This window comes from Notechis scutatus, chromosome 3 (assembly GCF_049901735.1).
Source record: "Notechis scutatus isolate UNSWTSFEM ecotype Mainland chromosome 3, rNotScu1.2, whole genome shotgun sequence".
NCBI classification, from domain to species: Eukaryota; Metazoa; Chordata; class Lepidosauria; order Squamata; family Elapidae; genus Notechis; species Notechis scutatus.
Window position 1 is genome coordinate 5,310,910 of NC_142011.1, and position 25,443 is coordinate 5,336,352.

General features: G+C 43.9%; 2 protein-coding genes across 3 annotated transcripts in view; one reads left to right on the top strand and one right to left on the bottom strand.

The window, feature by feature from the left end:
- Positions 1-25,443, top strand: part of FNDC11 (fibronectin type III domain containing 11) — a 248,220-nt gene that overhangs the window by 111,617 nt on the left and 111,160 nt on the right. The window lies entirely within an intron of this gene.
- PDYN (prodynorphin) overlaps positions 1,086-25,443 on the bottom strand; it is a 31,341-nt gene continuing 6,983 nt past the window's right edge. For both annotated transcript variants that reach the window (XM_087962401.1, XM_087962402.1), the window contains 3 exons: positions 10,996-11,140; positions 7,203-7,328; positions 1,086-6,180 (listed from right to left, as the gene is read on the bottom strand). In XM_087962401.1, the coding sequence (XP_087818527.1) occupies positions 5,749-6,180; positions 7,203-7,328; positions 10,996-11,124 (687 nt within the window). In that variant the 5' untranslated portion in view covers positions 11,125-11,140 and the 3' untranslated portion in view covers positions 1,086-5,748. The remainder of the gene's footprint in view (positions 6,181-7,202; positions 7,329-10,995; positions 11,141-25,443) is intronic.

The following is a 25,443-nucleotide window of genomic DNA, read 5'->3' on the forward strand; positions in this document are numbered from 1 at the left end:
AAGTGGCTCACTGCAGGTCTTAAGTTAGTCTGCTAACAAGTTGAGCATGGTGAATTGGTCATGACATGACCGTGATGAGTTGGCCATCACAAGTTGGCTGTGGCAAGTTAGCTCTGGCAAGTTGGTCATGGTGAGTTGGCCATGGCAAGTTGGTCGTGGTGAGTTAAGCCATGGCAAGTTGACTATGACAAGTTGGCCATGACAAGTTGATGGTGGCATGTTGGCAGGTCAAGTTGGCCATGTCAAGTTGACCATGGTTGGCATGGCAAGTTGGCCCATGGCAAGTCGACGATGGTGAGTTGGCCATGGCAAATTGGCTATGGCATGTTGGCATGTCGAGTTGGCAATGGTGGCAAGTTGACCATGGTGAGTTGGCCACGGCAAGTTGGCCGTGGCAATTTGGCCACAGAAAATTGTGTGGAAGAGTCTGGCGTTCAGTTAGTAGAAAGGTAGCTTCTCCACAGATCATGCAGTGAGGAATTCATGAATTCACAGATCGGAAGATCAAAGGAAATATGAAAATCAGAAAAGGCCATTATTCAGTGTCTACATAACACAAACACCCTTCAATTCCTTGACTGTTTCCTCGTATGATTGATTGTTTATTGTACCCTATGACTATGATTCTCGACTCCTGATGACTGTATCTTTTCTTTTATGCATACTGAGAGTATTTGCACCAAGACAAATTCCTTGTGTATCCAATCACGCTTGGCCAATAAAAGAATTCTGTTCTATTCTATTCTCATTAATACTTATTACCATCGAAGCTGAAGATGAACAACTGTCCTGGATTGTCATATACAGGTAATCCTCAATTTACAACAGTTCATTTAGTGACTGAAGTTACAATGGCTTATGACCGTTTTCCACCCTTACGACCATTGCTGCATCCCCATGGTCATGTCATCAAAATTCAAATGCTGGGCAACTGACTCATATTTATGATGGTTGCAGTGTTCTGGAGTCACGCCAACTTCTGACAAGCAAAGTCAGTGGGGAAGCCAGATTTGTTTTACAACCATGTGACTAACTTAATAATGGCAGGGATCCGCTTAACCACCGTGGCAAGAAAAGTCGCGGAAATTTTGAGCTCAGCTGTGGCCCTAAGTCAAGAAGCACCTGTATTTCAACATGCAAAGCTTAATTTCCAAGGTTTTTACCCCCATTTCTTGTTTTTTTTCTCTTGCTGCTACTGCTGCTGCTGGTCATTTGGTCAAGCCAACCAAACCTGGCCACTGTCTGTAAACCTGGAACGCCCCAGATATTATTGTATGTCACAACAAACCTGGGTTTGGGGCAAAAGAGACCCTTTACAGCAATCTGCACCCAACGTTTGCAGAGATGACGCATATCAACTCATCAAATATTCCTATGGTCTCTTTAGAGTTGCCAACAGAAAGGGAGAGGGGAGCAGTACGGCAGCTTGGAAATCGAAAGTGCATTCCATAAGCAGGGAAATGTACCACCAGAAAGAGCAGCTATAAGTAAAATATTAGACTGTGCAGAGATGGACAGGCTGACACTAAGACTGAAAGATAAAGAGGAATCGACATACTGTATAGTCTGGGATGCCTGGTATGCATGGCTTAAGAATAAAAAGAAATTAAAGTTGTAATTAGGTAAAGAATAGGAAATTATGTACAGAAATGTTTACATCTGTTGTGAAGAAAATAGAAATATATGGTGAAAATATGTAAGTTTGTAATAAGAGTAAGGGAAAAAATATACAATGGTAATGCAATGTAACAAGAAAGAAAGTATGTATAGAAACATGATAAAGAAATGAAAATTATGTCTTGACGTTGACACAATGATGTATATAATTTTATTTTATGTTTCTAAAACTTTTGAAAATTGAATAAAGTCCATTATAAGAAAAATAAAGAAAGTGCATTCCATAAATAGTTTTCAAAGATAGTAACTAGGTGACTGAAGTTTCTGCCGTGCAAAATTCTAACTGGAGAGCATGATTGATGACTCTGGGCTATGGATGTGTCCCATTGGAGAATATGAATTACGATACACCCAGGGGGGTGGGGGGAAACCAGGGTCAAGGGTGACAATGAAGGATGTGTCTCAGAGTTGGCTACATCCAAGCAATGCCAGACATGTTAACTCCCAATAAATCCTTTTGAAGTTTTGGAAGTTTGGCTCGAGACTCATGATTTAAATGGGGGTAACTGCTGGAATCCTGACAGCTAGCCAAGTCTCATTATTCATCATCATTACTGGAACACCTGGCCTCTTCAATCACTTCCTGACAACTGGAATACATGGAGAGAAAGTCAGGTTGACATGGCAGAAAGGGTGGAGGGTTTGCAACCCGAAGTCCTATACCTGCAGTAAGTTTGTTTTGAGGTCACCTTCAAGAAGTGAGGGGAGCCGAATGTCAACTCATAAAATATTTCTATGGTTTTTAAATCCTTTTGAAGTTTTGGAAGTTTGGCTCGAGACTCATGATTTAATTGGGGGTAACTGTCAGAATCCTGACAGTTACAACAATACTGAAAAATGTAATTAATGACAATTTTTGACACCTATGACCGTTGCAGCTGCCCAGTGGTGGGATTCAAATAATTTAACAACCGGTTCTCTGCCCTTATGAGTTCTTCCAACAACCAGTTTGCCAAACTGCTCAGAAAGTTAACAACTGGATCTCCCGAAGTGGTGCAAACTGGCTGAATCCCACCACTGCAGCCTCCCCCTACTACTATGGGGTCACTTGATCCAAATTCAGAGGCTTGGTTCCTATTTATGACGGTCACAGTGTCCCCGGGGGTCATGTGATCCTCTATTGAAACCTTCTGACAAGCAAAATCAATGGGGAAGCCGGATTCACTTAACAATCGTGTGACTAACTTAACAACGGCAATGATTCACTTAATAACTGTCACAAGGAAGGTTGTAAAATGGGGGAAAGCACACTTAACAACTGACTCGCTTAGCCATAGAAATGTTGGGCTCGGTTGCAGTAGTAAGTCGAGGACCACCTGCATAGAATGAGAAATCAGACTAATAGCCATTTCTTTTCAACAAAGAAAACAAGAAAGGAAAATCTATTGCTTTAGTCAGTCGGAGTTTTGGCTCGGATTGATTTATTCCTATAGAGAGATTTGATGTTGCTTTTCCAGGAAAATTGTGAGTTGCAGCTTTCAGTGTTTCTAAGGCGAGAGGAAGCCCCACTGAATTCAAGAGAATTAATTTAGAATTGTGCAATGTTGATGTAGCTTACCAAGGGCATTGTTGACGGAAATCAATGGATAAAACATGTGTTGGAATGCATTGTTGGAATGTATTTTTATGTGACAGCTACAGTAGTATTCAGCCAGTAGATGGCAGTGTTTACAAATTTGGATCTATGGTGTATATTCTATGTTCTTTCGCTCTAAGTAGAGTTCTCTGTTTCCTGTTAAGAGTTAAACAGTTGAGCAGTAAAGCACATGGTGACTCTTTGTTCACCACTCTGTGGTACTATATATAAACAGATTTTCTAACAATATGGTTCATCAAACTATAAATATCACTAGGCTATAAAAAAAGAGGTTGACACTCTAACAAGAGTGCAGAGAAGAGCAACAAAGATGATTAGGGGACTGGAGGCTGAAACATATGATGAACGGTTGCAGGAACTGGGCCTGGCTAGTCTAGGGAAGAGAAGGACCAGGGGAGACAGGATAGCACAGTTCCAATATTTGAGGGGCTGCCCCAGAGAGGAGGAAGGGGTCAAGCTATTATCCAAAGCACCTGAAGGCCAGACAAGGAACAATGGATGGAAACTGATCAAGGAGAGATTCAACCTAGAAATAAGGAGAGATTTTCTGACAGGGAGAGCCATCAACCGATGCAACAGAATTTGCCTTCAGAGGTTATGGGAGCTTCATCACTGGAGGCTTTGAAGAAGAGACTGGACTGTCATCTTTCGGAAATGGTGTAGGGTCTCCTACTTGGGTTGGGGAGTTGGACTAGATGACCTACAAGGTCCCTTTCAACTCTGTTATGTTCTAGTCAAGGAGAGAGACAACGTAGAAATAACGAAAAATTCCCTGGAAGTGAGATCCATTAACCAGTGGAACTGCTTGCCACCAGAAGTTGTGGGTGCTCCATCCCTGGAGGGGTTTAAGAAGAGACTGGACAGCCATTTGTCCAGAATGGTACAAGGTCTTCCACTTGAACAGGCGGTTGGACTAGAAGACCTCCAAGGTCCCTTCCAGGTCTGTGATTCTGTTTTTGATTGATATCAAGGACTTTCCCAGGAGGGTCAGAAAAATTAAAATGGTTTCTGCAGTTACACAATCCAAATCCCACTTCTTTTTTTAGATGCCAGGCGTGCCAAAAAAAAAAAGAGGGAGGGGCTTTTCTAAGTAGCTGGGGGGGACACAATATTGATTTCTTTAACCCTTCTGTGGACATTCAGGATAACTATTAATATTATTAGAGGTCGTTGTTAGCCTTCTGGCCTAATTAGGCAGGAAAGGCAAACGGATAGTCCTTGATTTACAACGGTTGGTTTAGCAACCGTTCGAAGTTATGGAGACATGGAAAGAAGGGTCTTACAACTGGTCCTCGCACTTACAACCGTCGCAGCACCTCCAATCAACATTCTGGGACTTGGAAACTGGCATATATTTACGACAATTGCAGCATCCTGGAGTCAAGTGATGGCCCTTTGCCCCCTTTCAGGCTGGGTCCCAACAAGAAACCTCAAAGGTTGAAGGTGGATTCACTTAATGACCACATGATTCACTTAATGACTGCCCCATTATGCTTAACAGCTGTGTGGTGGGGAGGAGAGACCGTAAAATCGGGCATGACTTACTGAACAAACGGCCTTATTCAACGTTGACCATTTTAAGACTTGTGGACTTCAACTCCCAGCATTCCCCAGCCAGATATCCTATGCTGGCTAGGGAATTCTGGGAGTTGAAGTCCACCAGTCTTGACACCTCCGTTTTAGAGGCTGAAGAGAACTGTCTTTGAACAGCTTTCCCCCCAAAAATATAAGTGTTAAATCAGAGGTGGGATTTAAAAAAATCCCGGTTCTCTGTCCGGTTGCTGGGTGGGCGTGGCTATGGTGGGTGTGGCCTACCAGAACTTCCGGGAGGGCTGTTTTTCACCTTCCCCAGACTCCTGAGGCTTCCCTCGGGCCTCTGGGAGGGCAAAATGGCCTTCCTCAGACTCTGGAGGTCCTCCAGAAGCCTGAAACATGCCCGTTTCTGGACTTCCACAACTTCTGGTTCAGCCTGTTTTTCGCCCTAACATGAGCCTCGACGCCCTGCACTTACCTGTATCCAAAACAGGCCATGTGGAGACTCCTGGGAGTGGTGGGGAGGGGTGGGCAGAGCCAGCCGGGTCGCTTCAGCTACCGGTTCGGCGAACCAGATGTAAATTTAACATCCGGTTTCCACAAAACAGTCCGAACCGGCTGAATCCCACCACTGGAGTTAATTTAACCAAGTTTAGCTTCTGGTACAAATGCAGCCAGGGGGAGGGGTCCAACTAAGCCCACCATCCCAAACCCAAAAGCACGTTTAAATCTTAAGCCACCAATGCTGGTTTGTTCACATTGCCCTCCAACCCTGTCCTCCCTGGTCAGATTTAACAGGGTGTTCTCTGCACGGCTGGGCTGGCACAAGAAAGGGGGAAAGCGAAAGGCAGGGGTTTCGGGGGGGTTGTCTCTCCACGAGCCTCAAGTTTTGGGGAAGGGTTTGAGCTGGAGAAGGACTTTGTCTGCCGCGCTCTGAGCCTCTATAGGTCAACAACCTCCACAGAGGCGGCCTTGGGCCCTTCCTTTGACCGCGTGGTCACCTTGAACTGACGGCGCAGGAACCCACCGTAGCGCTTCTGCTTGTCCCACTTGAGTTTGGGACGGATCCTGCGCATGAAGCCCCCGTAACGTTTGTGTAGGTCCTCCAGGTCTCCCCCATCCTCCTCTTCCTCGGTGCCCGCCACCCCGGAGCCCCTCTTGGGGAACCTGCGAAGGAAGCCCCCGTAGCGCTTCCTCTCCACCTTGAGGGAGGCCAGATCGGGTTCCTCTTCCGCTCTGTGGGAGACCAGGTCCCGAATTTCGAGCGTCTCCAGGTCGTCTTCGTCGTCTTTCGGTTCCGGCTCTGCCCTCTCTGCCATCTTCTGGAGGAAGCCTCCGTAGGACCGACTGGCATCTCCTTGGGTGAGGATACGCTGTTTGGAGAAAATGGAAGAGGAGAAGAGGAAAAAGAAGAGAAGAAAAGAAGACCAGAGAAAGAGAAGACAAGAAGGAAGGAAGAGGGGAAGGAAGAGGAAAAACAGGACAGGAGACGATAAAAGGAAATAAGAGGAGAAATAAGGGGGAGAGAACGAGGGAGGGGAGATGGAAGGAAGGGAAGGAAGAAGGAAGGAAGGAGGGAGGGGAGGAGAGGAGAGGCAGAGAAGGGGAGAGGGAGGAGGGAGAAATGATAGCAGGGAGGGAGAGGAAGGAAGGAAAGGAAGGAGGTGGAAGGAAGGAAAGAGGGAAAGAAGGAAGGAAGGAGGGGAAAGGAGGAAGGAAGGAGGGGGAAGGAAGGGGAAGGAGTGGGAAAGAAGGAAGGAAGGAGAAGGAAGGAAGGAAGGAAGGAAGGAAGGAAGGAAGGAAGGAAGGAAGGAAGGAAGGAAGGAAGAAGGAGGAAGGAAGAAGGAAGGAAGGAAGGAAGGAAGGAAGGAAGGAAGGAAGGAAGGAAGGAAGGAAGGAAGGAAGGAAGGAAGGAAGGAAGGAAGGAAGGAAGGAAGGAAGGAAGGAAGGAAGGAAGGAAGGAAGGAAAGGAGGAAAGGAGGAGAAGGAAGGAGGGAGAGAGTGTGTGAGTGGAGGAGGGGCAGGGAGGGGGAGAAAGGAGAGCAGGGAGTGAGAAGAAAGAAGGAGGAAGGGAGGGAGGGAGGAAGGGCGAGGAGAGGAGAGAACAATGAGAACAGTGGAACAGTGACAACAATTAACCAGTGGAACAACTTGCTGCATCCCTGGAGGCTTTTAAGGAAAGACTGGGCAACCATTTTGTCTGAAATGGTACAGGGCATCCTGCTCGAGCAGCGGGTTGGACTAGAAGACCTCTAAAGTCCCTTCCAGCTCTATTATTATATGCTCTCTGCCTATGTTATCTTCCAAAAACTGTGGTCTATCTGTCAGCTCAGAACATTATGTGTATTTGTGTGTATATCAGCAACCTTGAAAGAGAACACCTTTTCCCACTCACCTGGGATCTGCCAGCAGCCTCCTCCTCTTCCTCCATTGGAAAGGAGGTTAAGACTGCGAGGACTCGCTCGCATCTCTGCCACTCCACACTGGACACCGAGATACTTTGGCACCCCAAAGCACAGTGCTGCCAAAAAAAAACCACAGCCAAGAGAATTACAGGTAATGCCAACATGGTCATTCCAAATAAATTGTCATGCCCTTGTTAGAGTCAGACTCTGAGGGAGAGGAGGAACAGCCAACAGGGAATGGAGGTGTGGCTTCGAAGGTTGTGGAGGAGACTGAGGAAGGGCAGAGGCCGGCTGGGCAGTCAGAGGAAGAACCAGGCTCATCCCCTCTTCACCCTAGGACACGCAGGGAGGAACAGAGAAGGAAACAACTTGGCTTGCGAGAGAGGAAGCGGCCATGATCCCCCTAATTGGTTGCAGCTGGGGAGACTAGTATATCAGAGAGACGGTTAAAACACAGCGTTGCCAGAAGCAAAGTGTGTTTTATTTTGGGATGAAGTTATCTTGGTTGGTGTCCTTCCAACAGACTGTGCCTTGCTATCTCCTCGAAGTTGGTAATTACTTATCCTGATCCGTTGTGGAAATTCCTTCATTGTAGTTTGTTTTAGTTTTTTATTTCATCTCTATTCGCTCATTAAGTTCAGACTGTATTGCTTTCTTTTGAAGACTATTTTTGAATAAGTTTTATCTCCAAGTGAGAATTATAGAATGGTGGGGCCAAGTTGGAGGCATTAAAGGACATTTATTTACATTTTGGATTTCGTTACATTTGTGTTACACTCCGGGCCATCACATAAATCATTTTTTTTTACTCTGAGGGATATGGCTAGAGACTTACAATTTGAATGGGTGGGGGTGTATTGCTGGAGCCCTGACACTCGTCTTACAACAGTTCATTTAGTGACCATTTGAAGTTACAACAGCCCTGAAAAAAGGGGACTTACGACCGTTTTTCATAGTTCCGAACTTTGCAGCATCCCAATGGACACATGATTAAAATTCAGATACTTGGCCATTGACTCATATTTACGTCGCAGTGTCCTGGGGTCAGATGATCTCCTTTTGCGACCTTCTAGCCAGCAAAGTCCACGGAGAAGCCAGATTCACTTAACAACCACATTACAAATTGTCCAGGGTGGATTGGAGTGAGAACCTAGATTGTATCTTCTGGGTATCATTAAGGAAAGTTATCCCTCCAAAGTAAAATATTTGATTATCCACATCCTAACAGCGGCACGTATCTCACTGGCTCAATTTTAATATACCACTAATACAATTTATTATTCAAAAAATGTGTGAATGCACAGAAATGGAAAAAATTCACACTAAAATTAAAAGGAAAAGAGGAGGCGGAATTTTACTCGACCTGGAATAAGTGGTATGATTGACTAATGGAAAAAAAATGGGGAAAAAATGAAAAGGGGAATCAAGGGGGGAAAATAAACAGATTACGATACATACAATAACAAACAGGAATCTTTAATGTCAGTTTTAGACTCTCTCGTATTTTAAATAATCAATAGAAGGAATTCATTGGTAAAAATGAATAAGTATAATCCAACAACAAATATTAACAGCAGAACATTATGTTTGATAGAACATAAATAACAGAGAACCCATAGGAAGTAAGAAATAACTGCCACATAATATAATTTAGGAAATATTTAACTCACTGTCAAATGTATTAAAGGAAAATTTAATTAGTTTTACCACAGAGATTATGGTAACGTTTGTCTGTATGAATCTTTGTTTTTTGAGTCTGTATATTTGTATATTTTAATTTTTTGTATTCAATAAAGTTGATAATTTTTTTTAAAAAATAACCACAATACTAACTTAACTGTCGTGATTCACTTAACATCAGCAAGAAAGATGGTAAAAAAACTCACTTAACAGTCATCTCATTTAGCAATGAAAATTTGGGGCTCCGTTGGGATCGTAAGTTGAGGATTACCTGTATTTTATTTCCTGACTGAAGTCTTATATTGCCCATCACACCCAGTGACTGTGGGTGGTTTAAAACAATACATCAACTTTTTTGGGGGGGGGGGAACCCTGTTCTCCGATGCATCCCACTGGACCTTCTAGCCGGCACACGGAGCCGAAATCTGCATGGGTTCCAGACCCAGATTTGTGGGAGCGCCATCACTTGAAAGTTTCAAGAAGAGATTGGACTGCCCTTTGTCAGAAATGGTGTAGGCCCGTGATGGTGAACGTATGGCACGCGGTCCATAGGTGGCATGCAGAGCCATTTGTGCCGGCACGCGAACTGCAAACAAGCTTACCTCACTGCTCATGCGCGCACCCTCACAGCTGATTTTCGGCTGGTTTGAGGCCTTTTTTTTTTCGGCCTCCCAAAGGCTTGAGGAAGGCTTCTACAGGCTTCTTCAGGCTTTGCAGGCCAAAAACTAACCCTGTTTCGTCACTTCCAGTATTTTCAGAAAATGTGAGGTGCGCGCATGTGCAGTGAGATAAGTTTGCTTGCAGCTCGCGTGCCGGGACAAATGGCACTCCCTGCACCCCTCATGGCATCACATGCCCCAATCACCATCCGTCCCAGCTTGAGATGTCCTCTCAGCCAGGTGCAGAAATAACATGACCTTGACTTAGAAGAAGAATGGTATTATGTCTAACCAGATAACAGATAATCAGAGTTGGAAGGGACTTTGTAGGTCATCTAGTCCAACCCCCTGCCCAAGCAGGAGACCCTACACCATTTCTGACAAATGGCAGTCCAATCTCTTCTTGAAAGCCTCCAGGGATGAAGCTCCCACAATTTCCGAGGGCAACTTCTGTTCCACAGGTTGATGGTTCTCACTGTCAGAAAGTTTCCAGGTTAAATCTCTCCTTGGGTCAGCTTTGGAAGCCATATTCCACACTGCCACATGAGAAAGTGGGAGGGGAATGATTTCACTTAAGTAGCTCTAAGTAGACAAAATAAAATTCTTTTGTTAATTCAAGGTCATTTAATATGGCACAATTTCCATCCACTGTTCTTTGTCTAGCCTTCCAAGGTTCTTTGGAAAATAGCTTGACCCCTTCCTCCTCTCTGTGGCAGCCCCTCAAATATTGGAAGATGCTATCATGTCTCCCCTGGTCCTTCTCTTCACTAGACTAGCCAAGCCCAGTTCCTGCAACCGTTCCTCGTACGTTTTAGCCTCCAGTCCCCTCATCATCCTGGTTGCTCTTCTCTGTACTCTTTCTAGAGTCTCAACATCTTTTTTATAGTGTGGTGACCAAAACTGGATGCAGTACTCTAGGTGTGGTCTTACTAAGGCTTTATAGAGTGGCATTACTACCTCCCTTGATCTTGATTGAATCCCTCTGTTAATGCAACCACAACCCCTCCAAGAAATTCCACCCATCCATTATTTCCCCAGGCTCAAGAATGTGACAGTGCAGAAGCGTCTGGTGCTAATATGGCTTCCAAAGCGGACACTCCAGAGCCCAGGGAGGGTGAAAACATCCCCCCCCCCCGGCCGTGGTATAGGAGGCTGACTAGGCCACACCCACCATCGCCACGCCCACCCAGCAACCTGGCAGAGAGACCTGTTGCTAACATTTTTGAAGGCCCCCCCATTCCCCGGGCGTTTCTCTTCTCATCCAAGAAACTTCTTCCATTCTTCATGAACAGAAGAAACTTCTTGGATGAGAAGCGAAACGTCTTCAAGCCAAAACACAAGAAAGTCCAGTTTTGAAAAACAAAGCATCTATGGGACAACCAGGACCTGGATTAACTGAGAAGCTCCATAGATAGTCTTCCGGTCAACATCCGCTGTAACTTACTAGAGGGTTAATGGGCTTCTCTCCATCCTGGTTGTGAAGAAGACACAGGGAACACCGAGACACACAGTCCCAAGAAGCTGAGAAAGCCACGTGGAGATAGAAAGCCAGTCCCCAAAGCTGCCAATCCATGCTTCCCAGAAGGTACCTGAAAGGGGAGGGAGAAAAGTCAAGAATTAAGAGCAATTACTCATCAATAGAAGAACGTCTATGAAAATTCTCCGTCATCCAGGGCACGGTTGTCCCAAAGGTGTTTGTTTTTTTTTCAAGAGGTAACTGGACTTTCTGTTTGTTTTTTTTTCTTTGAAGATGTTTCACTTCTCATCCGAGAAGCCAGGGGTGGGATTCCACCAGTTCGGGGATTGCGAACCACCAGTCATGTTAGCTCAGGAATTCTGGGAGTTGAAGTCCACAAGTCTTATACTTGCCAAGTTTGAAGACCCCTGTCCTCTATCTGTCTGTCTATCTATCTATCTATCTATCTATCTATCTATCTATCTGTCTGTCTGTCTATCTATCTATCTATCTAAATATCCCTCTCTCTCTCTCTCTCTCTCTCTCTCTCTCTCTCTCTCTCTCTCTCTTTATCTATTCCAAGGGTCTTCATATTTGACAGCTTTAAGACTTCTGGACTTCAACTCCCAGAATTCCTCCTCCAGTCATGTGAGCTCAGGAATTCTGGGAGTTGAAGTCCACAAGTCTTATACTTGCCAAGTTAAGACCCCTGTTCTCTATCTGTCTGTCTGTCTGTCTGTCTGTCTGTCTATCTATCTCTATCTCTCTCTCTCTCTCTCTCTCTCTCTCTCTCTCTCTCTCTCTTCTACCTCTCTTTATCTATTCCAGGGGTCTTCAAATTTGACAGCTTTAAGACTTCTGGACTTCAACTCCCAGAATTCCTCCTCCAGTCATGTGAGCTCAGGAATTCTGGGACTTGCCAAGTTTGAAGACCCTTTTTCTAGAAAGAGCCAGAGAAGAGCAACCAAGGTGATTAGAGGATTGGAGACTAAAAAATATGAAGAACGGTTGTAGGAGCTGAGGAAACTAGTCTAGGGAAGAGAAGGACCAGGGGAGACATGACAGCAGTGTTCCAATGTTTGAGGGGCTGCCCCAGAGAGGAGGAAGGGGTCAAGCTATTTTCCAGGGCACCCAAAGGCCAGACAAGGAATAATGGATGGAAATTCAACAAGGAGAGATTCAACCTGGAAATAAGGAGAAATTTTCTGACAGTGAGAACCATCAATCCATGGAACAGAATTTGCCTTTGGAAGTTGTGGGAGCTTCATCCCTGGAAGCTTTCAAGAAGAGACTGGACTGCCATCTGTCAGAAACTGTACAGGGTCTCATGCTTGGGTGGGGGGTTTGGACTAGATCAGGGGTCCCCAACCACCGGGCCGCGGACCGGTACTGGTCCGTGGATCATTTTGTACCGGGCCGCAAATAAAATAAAAATAAAAATAAAAAATAAAATAAAAATGGCGGCTTTCTTCGCCTTCGGTGAATGCTGCTGGGATCAGGGATCAAGGACACAAATGAAAGAAGGGGAGGGAGGAAGCAGCCAAAGCCTGTCCTGCTCTCCGGCTCAGTGGCTTCGGTTTCCTCCCACCTCGTTCCTCTCTCAGTCGCTCTCTCGCTCCTCCACCAGCCCAGGAAGAAACTGCTTCAAAGAAGCCGGCAGGGTGGCTTTTCCTGTCGGCGCAACTCCTCTGAAGCGCCCGTTCATCCCCACCCTGCCGCCCGCGGTTCAATCCAGTGCTCCGTTCTGCCTGCCTGCCTTCGTTTCTGGTGGTTTCTGAGCAGCTTCGGCTGAGAAAAAGAGGCGAATAGTTATTATTCTCAGCCGAAGCTGCTCCGAAACAACCAGAAACGAAGGCAGGCAGGCAGAACGGAGCACTGGATTGAACCGCGGGCGGCGGGGTGGGGGTGAACGGGCGCTTCGGAGGAGCTGCGCCCACAGGAAAAGCCACCCTGCCGGCTTCTTTGAAGCAGTTTCTTCCTGGGCTGGTGGAGGAGCGAGAGAGCGACTGAGAGAGGAACGAGGCAGACACCTGAGGGATGAGGCTGAGGGAGGGAGGGAGACACCTGAGGGATGGGGCTGAGGGAGGCAGGGCCGAGAGGCGGGGCTTCTCAGCCATCCTGCAGGGACTTGTCCTGAGCCGCGGAGACAGCCGTGGGCCGCCGCCGCCCAGCGCTCAGTTTTGAAGGCGCTCCTCAGCCCGGCGCAGTTCCTGAATCTGCAGCTGAAACCCTCCGTTTTAAATGTCCCAATAGAAGAGAATATCTGTCGCTCAGGGTTGCAATGAGGAGGCATTGGCGCTCCCTGAACTTGGTGGTTTGCTGGCAGACGTTTTATTACCCGACTAGGTAACAACATCAGATGTTACCTAGTCAGGTAATGAAACGTCTGCAAGCAAACCACCAAACTCGACTCCTCTCCCCCGGTCCTTGAAAAAGTGTTTCTGCGTGAAACTGGTCCCTGGTACAAAAAGGTTGGGGACCACTGGATTAGATGACCTACGAGGTCCCTTCCAACTCTATTAATATGTAACCTGTAATGTTACCTAGTTTGGTCATGCAGATATTAGAATAGCAGAGTTGGAAGGGTAGCCGGTCTTCTAGTCCAACCCCCTTGCTTAGACAGGAAACCCTACACCACTTCAGACAACGGGGTTATCCAACATCTTTTTAAAAACTTCCAGTGTTGGAACATTCACAAGTTCTGTCCGCCAGTTCCAAACCACCAAGGACCCCATGGTTCTTACAATCTTCTTTCCTTTGAAAATGGAACGCACAAAGATTTTTCCAAGATTCGCCCACTAACACTTTGCTTACACCCTTCTCAACCGTTCTCATGGTCTCTCAGACTCAAACTAGGCCCAAGCTAGATCCATGTCCTGTCAGAATCTTTAAGTCCCTCTCTCTCTCTCTCTCTCCCTCTCCTCCCTCTCCCTCTCCTCTCTCTCTCTCTCTCTCTCTCCCTCTCCCTCTCTCTCTCTCTCTCTCTCTCTCCCTCCCTCTCCCTCTCTCTCTCTCTCTCTCTCTGACATCCGCTGACTTTTCTTCACAAGCGTCCCTTAATTGGGGCTGATGGAGAAATGGAACGAACCACCCCGAGATTCATGGGTGCTAAATTAAGCCGTAATTTGAATGATTCCCGCATTATCATATGTCAAATTATCAGCCTGAGCAGAACATATAAATTACGCCAGAGCTGCTGCCTTCGACAAAAGTGCCATGAATCACGTTCTGATCCCTCAGATCGTTTGGCATTTTTCATCTGCTGATTCCAAATTGCCCTTAAGAGTGTTTAATTAATGGCGCCTCACAACATGATTGAAAGATCTGAGGGGCCGCCCTTTGGGACACACACACATACACACACACACATATATGTCAGGACTCCAACAAATCCACCCCCATTCAAATCATAAGTCTCTAGCCGCATCTCTCAGAGAAAATAAAATCGATTTATTAGAAGAGGCCATGTTGGTGTTAGCTGGGTGCAGCCAACACTAAAATACATCATTCATTTCCCCCTTGACCCTGGCCTTCCCCCCCACACCCTGGATGTATATTCTCCAATGGGACACATCCATAGCCAAGAGTCATCAATCATGCTGACCAGTAACATTCTTACACGCCGACAACTTTGGGCTACCAGGGTGATTATCTAGGCACTTAAGGAATGCACTGTTTTCCCCCACTCCCTTTCTGCTGGCAGTTAGAAAGACCAAAGGAGTCTCTTTTTAGTTGACAACACACACACACACACACACACACACACGGGATAACCAACCCAGAAATCAGTAAATCCTAAATTGTTAACACAAAAGCAAGCTGCGACTTCCGAATTGGAGAAAATAGGGTCTTTTGAAGGAAGCGTTGAGTCATGGTAGTTTGTTACAGGTAGTCCTTGAACTTACGACCACAAGGGAACCCAAAATTTCTGTGGTGAAGTGAGACATTTGTTCAGTGAGTTTTGTCCCCTTCTGATGGCCTTTTCCTGCCCCGGTTGTTAAGTGGATCACCATGGTCAATAAGTTAGTCACGCTGTTGTTAAGTGAATCTGGCTTCCCCATGGATTTTGTTTGTCCGAAGGTTGCAAAAGGGGATTGCGTGACCTCTGGATGCTGCAACCGTCATAAATATGAGTCAGTTGCCAAGCTTCTGAATTTTGATCACGTTACCACTGAAAATTCCAGGTGGATGGGACTCATGAAACTGATCATCGCATAATGAAAATAGCTACTTCAGCGTCTCAATATTATTCATAATTTACAAATTGCACAGTGGGATTGACAAAGATTAGGTGTCAACTCATAAAATATGGTCTATGGCAGTTGGTCTTTTTAGAGTTGTCAACAGAAAAGGAGGGAGAGCAGTGGGGCAGTTTGAAAATCGAAACTGCATTCCGTAAATGTTTTCAAAGATAGTAATTAGGTGACGAAGATTTCTGCCGTGCAAAACTCTAACTGGAGAGCGTGATTGATGACTCTGGGCTATGGGGGTGTCCCATTGGAGAATGTGAATTATGATACACCCAGGAGGTGGGGAGAAAACCAGGGTCAAGGGTGACAATGAATGATGTGCCTCAGAGTCGGCTACACCCAGGCGGTGCTGGAGGCTTTCAAGAAGACATTGGACTGCCATCTGTCAGAAATGGTGTAGGGTCTCCTACTAAGGCAGGGGGTTGGATTAGATGACCTACGAGGTCCCTTCCAACTCTGTTATTCTGGTTCTGATAGCACAGAGCACAATATAATAAAAATAAATAAATTGATGCATTATCAGGCATAACAAACTGCAATGCCACAGATCTACTCATAGAATAGAGGGCTGGGATAGTTTTTCAGCCTAACACATTTTTTACTGCAAAGCGTAAGTGTCCATGACCTGCAATAAACCATCTTGAATGCTTGAACGTTGGAGTTTAAACTGGGAGGAAGGAAGGCAGAGAGATATGGGGAGTTGGGGATAATGCAAATGTGGGTTACAAAATATGAGATAGATGAGAAGAACCTTGTCCACTAACAATTGCATTGTGTTTAAAAACCATTGTGTTGGTTGAGTCCTTTCTAGATAAACCGGAAACCTTTTGCTTTAACGCCATTTCCACCCTCTCCCTCTGCAGCACTGGCGTAGGCTTATTGTTCCCAAAACAGCCACTTTGTGATCTGTAATCCAATGTCCTGGGAGATTAGCTGGAGTGATTCATACCCAAAGTAGAAGTCAGTAATCCTTTACTTAAAGAGGAGAGGTTTGAGATGAAGGATAGGTGGCCCGCTCTTCCTACACCTTTACTCCATTTGGCAGAATAACCAGGAGTCTGTTTAAGAAAGCTTGCATTGGAGGAAAAGAGAGAGAGAGAGAGAGAGAGAAAGAAAAAGAAAGAAAGAAAAGAAAAGAAAAGAAAAGAAAAGAAAAGAAAGAAAGAAAGAAAGAAAGAAAGAAAGAAAGAAAGAAAGAAAGAAAGAAAGAAAGAAAGAAAAGAACAGAGGGAGAAAGGAAAGAGAGAAAGAAAGAAAAAGAAATGAAGGAGGGAGGGAATAGAGATAGGAAGAAAGGACAAGGAAGAAGGAAGGACGGAAGGAAGGAGAAGAAGGGGAGGAAGGAAGGGAGAAAGGGATGGCCAGAAGAAGGGAGAGAGAGGGACGGAGGAAGAAGAGAGGGAGGGAGAAAGAAGGGAAGGAAGGAAGCAAAGAAGGAAGAAGAGGAAGGGAGGGGGAAGGAAGGAAGAAGACAGAGAGGGGAGAGAGGAAGAAGGGAGGGAGGAAGAAGGGAAGGAAAGAAACAAAGAAGGAAGGAAGACGAGGGAGGGAGGGAAGAGGGAGGGAGGAAGAAGACAGCGAGGGAGGGGCAGGCAAGCTGGCAGGCAGGCAGGCAGGCAGGCAGGAAAGAAGGAAGGAAGGAAGGAAGGAAGGAAGGAAGGAAGGAAGGAAGGAAGGAAGGAAGGAAGGAAGGAAGGAAAGGAGTTAGTGTTTGGGATTCTGCCACACCTTGAAACCCTCTGATTTATAGAAGTTTCCACAAAGACACCAATTAATGCAAAATAGTCAAAACAGGCCTCTTTTAATATTCCAAGGTTTTTTTGGGGGGCGGGGGGGGTTTGGGGTCCATACGTCGTTTGTCCCGAATGCATTATTAGAATGTTTCTCAGAGCCCTCCAAGCCTCTGGATTTATTTATTTATTTATTTATTTTTATTTATTTGATTTGCCAATTGTTTACAAGATAATAAGTATAAGTGTGTACATAGTTGTGAATACATGAAATGGGTACATATAAGAAAAATAAAAAAGAATAAGAGAAACAATAGGACAGGGACGGTAGGCACGTTGGTGCGCTTATGCACGCCCCCTACAGGCCTCTTAGGAAAGGGGTGAGGTCAATGGTAGACAGTCTAAGGTTAAAGTTTTTGGGGTTTGGGGAAGAGACTACAGAGTCGGGTAGAGTATTCCAGACATTGACCACTCTATTGCTGAAGTCGTATTTCCTGCAATCAAGTTTGGTGCGGTTAACCTTGAGTTTGTATCTATTGTGTGCTCTTGTGTTGTTATGGTTGAAGCTGAAGTATTCACTGACAGGTAGGACATTGCAATGTATGATTTTATATACCATGCTTAAGTCAGACCGAAGACGGCGTAATTCGAGGTTTTCTAGTTCTAGAATTTCGAGTCTGGTGGCATAAGGTCTTCTGCAACAGTAGAGGAGCTGAGAACTCTTCTTGTGAAATATTTCTGGACTTTCTCAATTGTGCTAATATCAGATACGTAATGAGGGTTCCAGACTGATGAACTGTATTCGAGTATTGGTCTAGCAAATGTTTTGTATGCTCTGGTTAGTAGTGTGATATTATTTCCCGCACCAAAGGTCGGGAACTCATCCATTCCTCTGCCATGTACCATCCCTGTAGTTGGTCAGAATGAGCTGAGCTATTGATTTCCCTCCAGGCGGTTTAAATCTCCTTATGAAAGCCGAGAGCGGTGCAGTTTGCTTTCCTGCTGGCAGGCTTGCCGAGAACCGAGGCGTTGCTAAGAATTTTCCAAGGGTCACTTCGTGGCCAGAAACAATGATATAAATAGACCCTCATTGTGCAAATGTTCCCAACACCAGGAAGACTTTTATAGTCTAAATATATGGTAATAATATGTCACAGATGGAAAGAACTCGATTGGCTTTGGATGCCTCTATATCAGTAGACCCGGCAGATTAGCTTATGTTCGCAGAAATGCTGAGTTTAATGAAAAGAAAGTCTAGGGGTGACCATGACAGCGGTGTTCCAATATCTAAAGGCTTGCCACAAAGAAGAGAAGGTCACACTGTTCTCCAAAGCAGGGGTCGCCAACCTTTTGGACCCCAGGGACCACCAAACTCATCATTTTAAGTCCCGCGGACCAGAGACCCTGGGAAAATCCCCCCAAAAGTCTGCAGGAAAATTCCCCACCCCGTTTTCCTACCGATCAATCATTCTTTATTTGGGATCGCAGGATACCATCTCCAGCTCTGTTCTCAGGGGAGAGAGAGAGAGACTTTTGGCTCCATGCAAGGAAAGCAGCAGAAGCAGCAGAAGTCTTCCTTTCTCTCCCCCAAACTCCACCAGAAATGAGTCTTTGCGAGACTTGTCATGCCGGCGCAGCCTCTTGGAGCAGGAGGCCTTGCAGGGTCCCAAAGACTCATTTCTGGCGGTGTTTGGGGAGAGAAAGAAAGACTTCTGCTGCTTTCCTTGTGTGCAGCCAAAAGCAGAAGAAGAAAGAAGCGGAAACAAGCAGCCCGGTGGCCAGGCAAGGCGTGTGGGGCGAGTGGAGCAAGTTTCCCCCTCCACCCTTTCCCCCCTCCCCTCACTACCTCAAGTTGTTCGCAATACAAGTGACGCAAGCTTTGTGTTCCTGCAGGCCATGTAGGCGCACAGCCTTGTGTTCCCGCGCAGCCTGGATTAATTGCTTTGGGGGGGGGGGACATTTCTCTGCGGACCACCAAAATTTTCTCATGGACCACCAGTGGTCCCCAGCCCACTGGTTGGCGACCACTTCTCCAGAGCACCTGAGGGCAGGACAAGAAGCAACGGATGGAAACTAATCAAGGAGAAAAGCAACCTGGAGCTAAGGAGGAATTTTCTGACAGTTGAGAACAATTGATCTATGGAATGGCTTGCCTCCAGAACAGTGCTGGGATTCAAAATGTTTTACTACTGGTTCTGTGGGCATGGCTTGGCAGCCGTGGCTAGGTGGGTGTGGTCATGTGACTGAGTGGGTGTGGCTTTTTTTTTTTTTTTTTTTTGCAGTTACCCCACCCCCACCCATTTTGGGGGGCCTTCCTGGCCTCAGAAGAGCCTCTGGGGGGGTCGTTTTTGCTCCCAGAAGGTTCCTTTGGGGCTCAGGAAAGCAAAAAAAAAATGGAGGGGTGGACTTAGCCCCTCCGTCCATTTTTGGCCTTCCTGGGCCTCAGCAAGAGGAATCCCGGCACATCTGATTGGATGAACAGCTGATCGTCAGGAGGGGGGGAAGAAAGAAATCTCTTAAGGGGCCAGCGTCAGGTGGGCGGGGTGAGTGAGCATCGGGCAGGCGGGGCCAGCGAGCCAGCAGTGACCGAGCGACCAGGTCAGGGGCGTGGCCAGCCAGAACTTACTATCGGTTTGGCGATCCGCACCAAATCCTTGCTACCGGTTCGCCCGATCCGGTGTGAACCGGCTGAATACCGCCACTGCTCCAGAAGTTGTTGCTGCTTCATCACGGGAGGTTGTTAAGAAGAGATTGGACAGCCATTTGCCTAAAATGGGTCTCCTGCCCGAGCAGGGGGGGTGGACTAGAGGATCTCTGAGGTCCCTTCCAACTCTGCTATTCTGTTATTCTGAAAGTGTGTTAGACTACTCTGGAAATGTAACACACACACACACACACACACACACACACACAAAGGGCGCTGTTGAAGGTGGGAAAAAGAGTGGTGTTTAACGTGGCTTGTAGAGGTGTAGAATTAGCACGTGGAGTGATGAATGTGTCCATACCAAGTTTATAGTTAAAATGTGCTAGTATTGCTGCTATAGGGGGGAAAAAAATCTGCTTCTCTTAATATTTGTTTTATTACGATTTTGCACAATGGGGTGGAGTTGGAAAATCTCAGATTGTGTAGGACAAGTGCGGTAGAAAAACGGAATATTTGTTGGGTATAATGCCGGAGAGCAATGATAAAGAGACTATATACCTAGTGTCATGCCCCTGTTGGAGTCTGATTCCGAGAGGGAGGTCGAGCAGCTGACAGGGAGTGGGAGTGTGGCTCTGGGGGCTGTGGAGGAAATGGGGGAAGGGCACAGTCCGGCTGGGGATTCAGAGGAAGACCAGGGCCACCCCCTCTTCATCCTAGGGCACGCAGGGAGAAATAGAGAAGGGAGCAACATGACTTGCATGACTTACGGGGGAGGAAAGGGCCCTGATTCCCTTCATTAGCCACACCTGGGAATGAGAGTTTAAAAGAGATGCATGCTGACTGCGGCAGCTTCTGGGAGCAAACATGAGTTTATCTTGTGTTGACTTTGCTTCTCTGTGTTCCTGGCATCTTCCCAACCATGTTGAATTATTGCCATACCCTCACATCTGGAATTCTTGCTCCTGCACTACTGGACTATTTACCTCATTTTGTCATGTTTGCACTTACAGTTACAGTTTTTGTTGACCACGTTTTGGACTTGACTGTCTGCAGCCAAAGGCTGTTCCTGGGAGAGTTTTTCTCCAGACAGAAGGTAACCAGGACATTGGGGGCAAATTTGGAGCAATTAAAGGGACTCCTATCTGACTGTGTTGCCTTTGTGCCACACCCAAGGTCATCACATCTAGTTTGAAAAGTTGCTTTAATTCACATTTAATTCAGTGGTGGGATTCAAATAAATTTACTACCAGTTCTGTGGGCATGGCTTGGCTTGGTGGGCGTGGTGTGGTTTGGTGGGCGTGGCTTGGTGGGCGTGGCAGGAGAAGGATACTGCAAAATCCCCATTCCCTCCCCATCCCACTAACCTGCTTTCCAGCTCCATTCTCCTGTGCAGGGCAACCAAAGAAGACCCAGTTAATCAGCTGGGACTCTGGAGGCAGAGAATAGATAGGGGTGGGGCCAGTCAGAAGTGGTATTTGTCGACTTCCGGTTTGAGCCTCTTCAGCGACAGACTGAGACCTCGTCTCTGCGAGGCTTCGATCTGTGCTCGCCGCTGGAGTGCCCCGAGCCAGCTGATTTCAGGGCTAAGCCACCCCGTAGAGGTGGTGAAGAGGGGGGAGACTGCCAGCAGGGTTGAGGAGAGCCGCATCTCTCCTCCCCAGCTGGCCATTACTCCCTTTCCCGAAGGCGGTTGCAGCGGTGGTCAGAAATGGCCACCACAAAGAAGAACTCGACTGGAAAAGAATGTGCAGGAGGAAGATAAGAAGAGAAAGTTTTGGTTGACCGGGTCAAACAGCAAAAGCAACAAATAAGGTACCCTGGAATTGAAACTGTTAAAAAACAATAACATTGTTCCCGAAGAAGATTTTTAAGCTGCGAAGGAGAGAGAAAGGGGAAAATATTTGGTTTTCTCCTTTTCCTATACTGACAGCTAAGAGACTTAAGTAAGAAATTGGAAAAAAATCCACTTTGACATCAATAGGCATTTAATGCTGAAAATAAAAGGTCAAAGGGATAATAAAGATTTCTGGATAATTAAAAGCTTTTGAAAACAGGAAAGGAGAGAGGAAGAATAAAAGGGCAGGATCTGAAAGGGAGGAGACTGCCTGGAATTAAAAAAGAACTTACAGCAAAATCTCAACAAGACTTTCAAAAGATACATTCTAACTGAAATATCGCAACAAAAACCCCAGGAAGAGAAAGTCGAAAAAGAAATAAGAAGATATAACTCGGGACTATCTGGATTATTTGATGATTTCTGGATTCTTGGTTATTGTTTTGAATGACTAAAATCAATCGGGTGGTTGTTTAAAACTGTTTAAAATGGCTCCACTTTTAGAAGAACTGAAAATGGAACTTAAAAAGTACAAAGAAGATGCACAAGAAGGGAGAGGTTCTTTTGGCTTCATATTTCAGTTTTTAGAAATGGAGATTTGGAATTATGAGAAACAACAAAAAATGCCTGCAGAACAAGAAGATTGCGACAAAGAAGAAGCCATCTTTAATGAACAAATAATCTTAGATGGGGGGGGAAAAGGAAAGGGAAGAAAGAGAATGGAAAGTTTAAGACTGGGAAAAACAACTCCCCAAAAAATAGAGTGAAAAATAAGTATAAAATCAGTAAGCAACAGAAGAGGGAAATGCAGAAGAGAGAATTAGAACTAGAGAGTCAAGGGGGTAAAAAGGGGAGGGAGAAGATGAGAGGGAAGAAAGAAAGGAAAAGAAGTTATAAAGGACAGAAGCAAAATATAGAGAAACAGGGCCTATTTAGAGATAATGGGTGAAAACTTAATAGAAAAAGGGATTCTGCAAAGGTACATAAGATAGTATGGTTATATTAGAAGCAGAAATAATTTTAGAAAATATGAAACAATGTATGATTAAAATGTCTGATAAAATAGCTATCGTAATTCAGTGGAATGCTTGTCAATAAATAAATGTAACAAAAGGTATATTTAATGATTTATAAAACATATGTGAAGAGAAATAAGGAAAAAATTAATTATGGAGATTATATGTGTTTTTAAGGAAGTATGATATTTAATTGAAAAGAAGTGTTAAAGATGTTATGGTTTTAATGATTATTAATGATAGAACTGAACTGGAATGGAATGAGGGTTTATAATTACATATATTTACAATCTTTCTTTCTTTTTTAAGAATATAGTATGTATTATAAGAATGTGCCAAGCAGAATTCGATTGGAAGTTATGTATTATGTATTATATTGAAGGTCATAAACTTAAGGTATATATTGAAGTTTAAATAAGAGTTGAATGGATGTAATTAAAAGATATAAAGGTGTCATACTCCAATTAGTAACTACAGGAGAAAATTTGTTTAATGAGAAAAGATAATATGAAATTGAAACAGAACAGACAAAAGTATAAATATAACGATTTGAATTGAGATGAGATAATCAAAATAAAATTGAGAAAATTAAAAGAGGGGGAAAACTATATAGAAAATGTAAAATAGTATAAGATATGGAATAGAATACAAAAAGGAGCATGAAATTGAGTTTTGTGTCTGTATAAAGAAGTTCAACCCGGGACCATGCTATTTTCAAAAAAGATGTTTTACTTGTATTTTGTGTGTGAAAACCCAAATAAAACTTTATTTAAAAAAAAAAAAGAAGTGGTATTTGTCAGTTCTCCGAACTACTCAAAATTTCCACTACCGGTTCTCTAGAACTGGTCAGAACCTGCTGAATACCACCTCTGATTTAATTACTGGGCACATTAATTACTGCTGGCTGGGGAATTCTGGGAGTTGAAGTCCACCTATTTTCAAGTGGTCAAGATCGAGAAATGTTGGTTTAAATATTGGTTCTCACCTTGAAAGTCCTAAACAAACTTTAAGGCCTCAAATCTCTCGTTATGATTCTGTTAACTCATTACAATCTGGAGACGAGATTATGTTCATTAAGGGCTATCAGTTTATACTGAAGAAAGGATCTATAAAAACTATTTTTATAATATATATATATATATATATATATATATATATATATACATACATATATATAAAATTTAATCTATATATAATTTAATCTATATATAATCTATATATAATTTAATTGATATATAATCTATATATAATTTAATCTATATATATATCTATATATTTTTATCTATATATCTTTCTGGTCCCTCTCTTTAGAAAAACTATTAATACAAACTTTTCAGCCTAACAAGAAAGGCGGAATTACGGAGAATTTAGAACGACGATGAGATTTTCAAATCCTTTTAATTGCTTTATAGTTTTGCAACGATGCATGATAATGTCAATAGCTACCTTAATCATCTTTCTTTCTGAAATGTAAATCAAATGAATAAGAATGGATAATAATAGCAACCTGCCTGAAAAGGAAATGATATTAACATGGGGGCTACAGAAGTTCAATGACGGTATAGAAAAGATATGAAAGAACGAGGGATTAGCAGACAGAAAATGAAATTTGTTGAATTACTGGGAGCAGAAAAGGAAAAGGGAAATTTACAGAGTTTTATTGGAATATAAATTAGAGGAGGAACAAGTAAAAGAAACAATGTTGGCTTGGGCGAAAGATATTGGATATGGTATTAATTTGGACCAATGGCAAATCCTATGGGAGAGAAATAAAAAAAAATAACACCGACCAACATCATATAAAGAAAATTTATACAAAATGTTTTACAGATGGCACATCCCACTAACAAAATTAGCTAAAATGTATCCAAATTTATCCCCTATTTGTTTGAAATGCTTCCAGGAAAACTGATCGTATTATCATATATTTGTAGGAAAGCCCAGGAAATTTGGCATAAAATTCAAAGTCGGTTAGAAGAAATTGGTGAGATTAAACTTGAGTATAAACCAGATTATTATTATTATTATTATTATTTTGCTGGGAATCAATACAGAGAGGTACAATAAGGAACTAATGTATCTAATAATACACGTGATGACGGCAGCAAGACTAGCTTATGCTCAAAAGTTAAGGAAATTCCCCACGAAACCAAGATAATTAAAAAGAGTTGGACATGTGCCGAAACTAACGTTGGAAATAAAAAATAAGGACGATTCTGAATACTATAAAGTATGGGATAAATTTTACCAATGGTGGGGAAAAAGGAAGGACTTAAAATTAAAATTAAAACAAGATAAGGGTGTTAAGAGAGTAGATTAGAAATATGGAAAACTACTGTAATGTATAAATGTATATATTATGTAAATTTGTATTATATGCAATCTACAATAGATATGTACGACAAATAGGTTTGTCAGGACAATTAAATCATGTTCATTTTAATGTTTTTGTTCAATAAAAATTTATTTAAAAAACATGGGGGCTACACAAATGTTTTAAAGAAGTGAAATTAATAACTTATAAACCTAAGATATGCACCTTCTTTTTGTAAAAAAAAAATCTATAGCAAATGGATTTGAGATCACCATTATAGGAGTCATATATTCTATATTTTTGCACCTGAAGGCAGGATAAAAAGCAATGGGTGGAAACTAACCAAGGAGAGAAGCAACCTAGAACTAAGGAGAATTTCCTGACAGTTGGAACAATTAATCAGTGGAACTACTTGCCTCCAGAAGTTGTAAATGCTCCAACACTGGAAGTTTTTAAGAAGAGACTGGATAACCGTTTCTCTGAAGTGCTGTAGGGTTTCCTGCCTAAGCAGAGGGTTGGACTAGAAGACCTCCAAGGTCCCTTCCAACTCTGTTATTCTAAACTTATGTCAGCATATAAAAACCATTTACCAATAATGCAAGGTACTGTATGCTATTAGTCATCCGTTTGAATTATTTTTATTTTCTT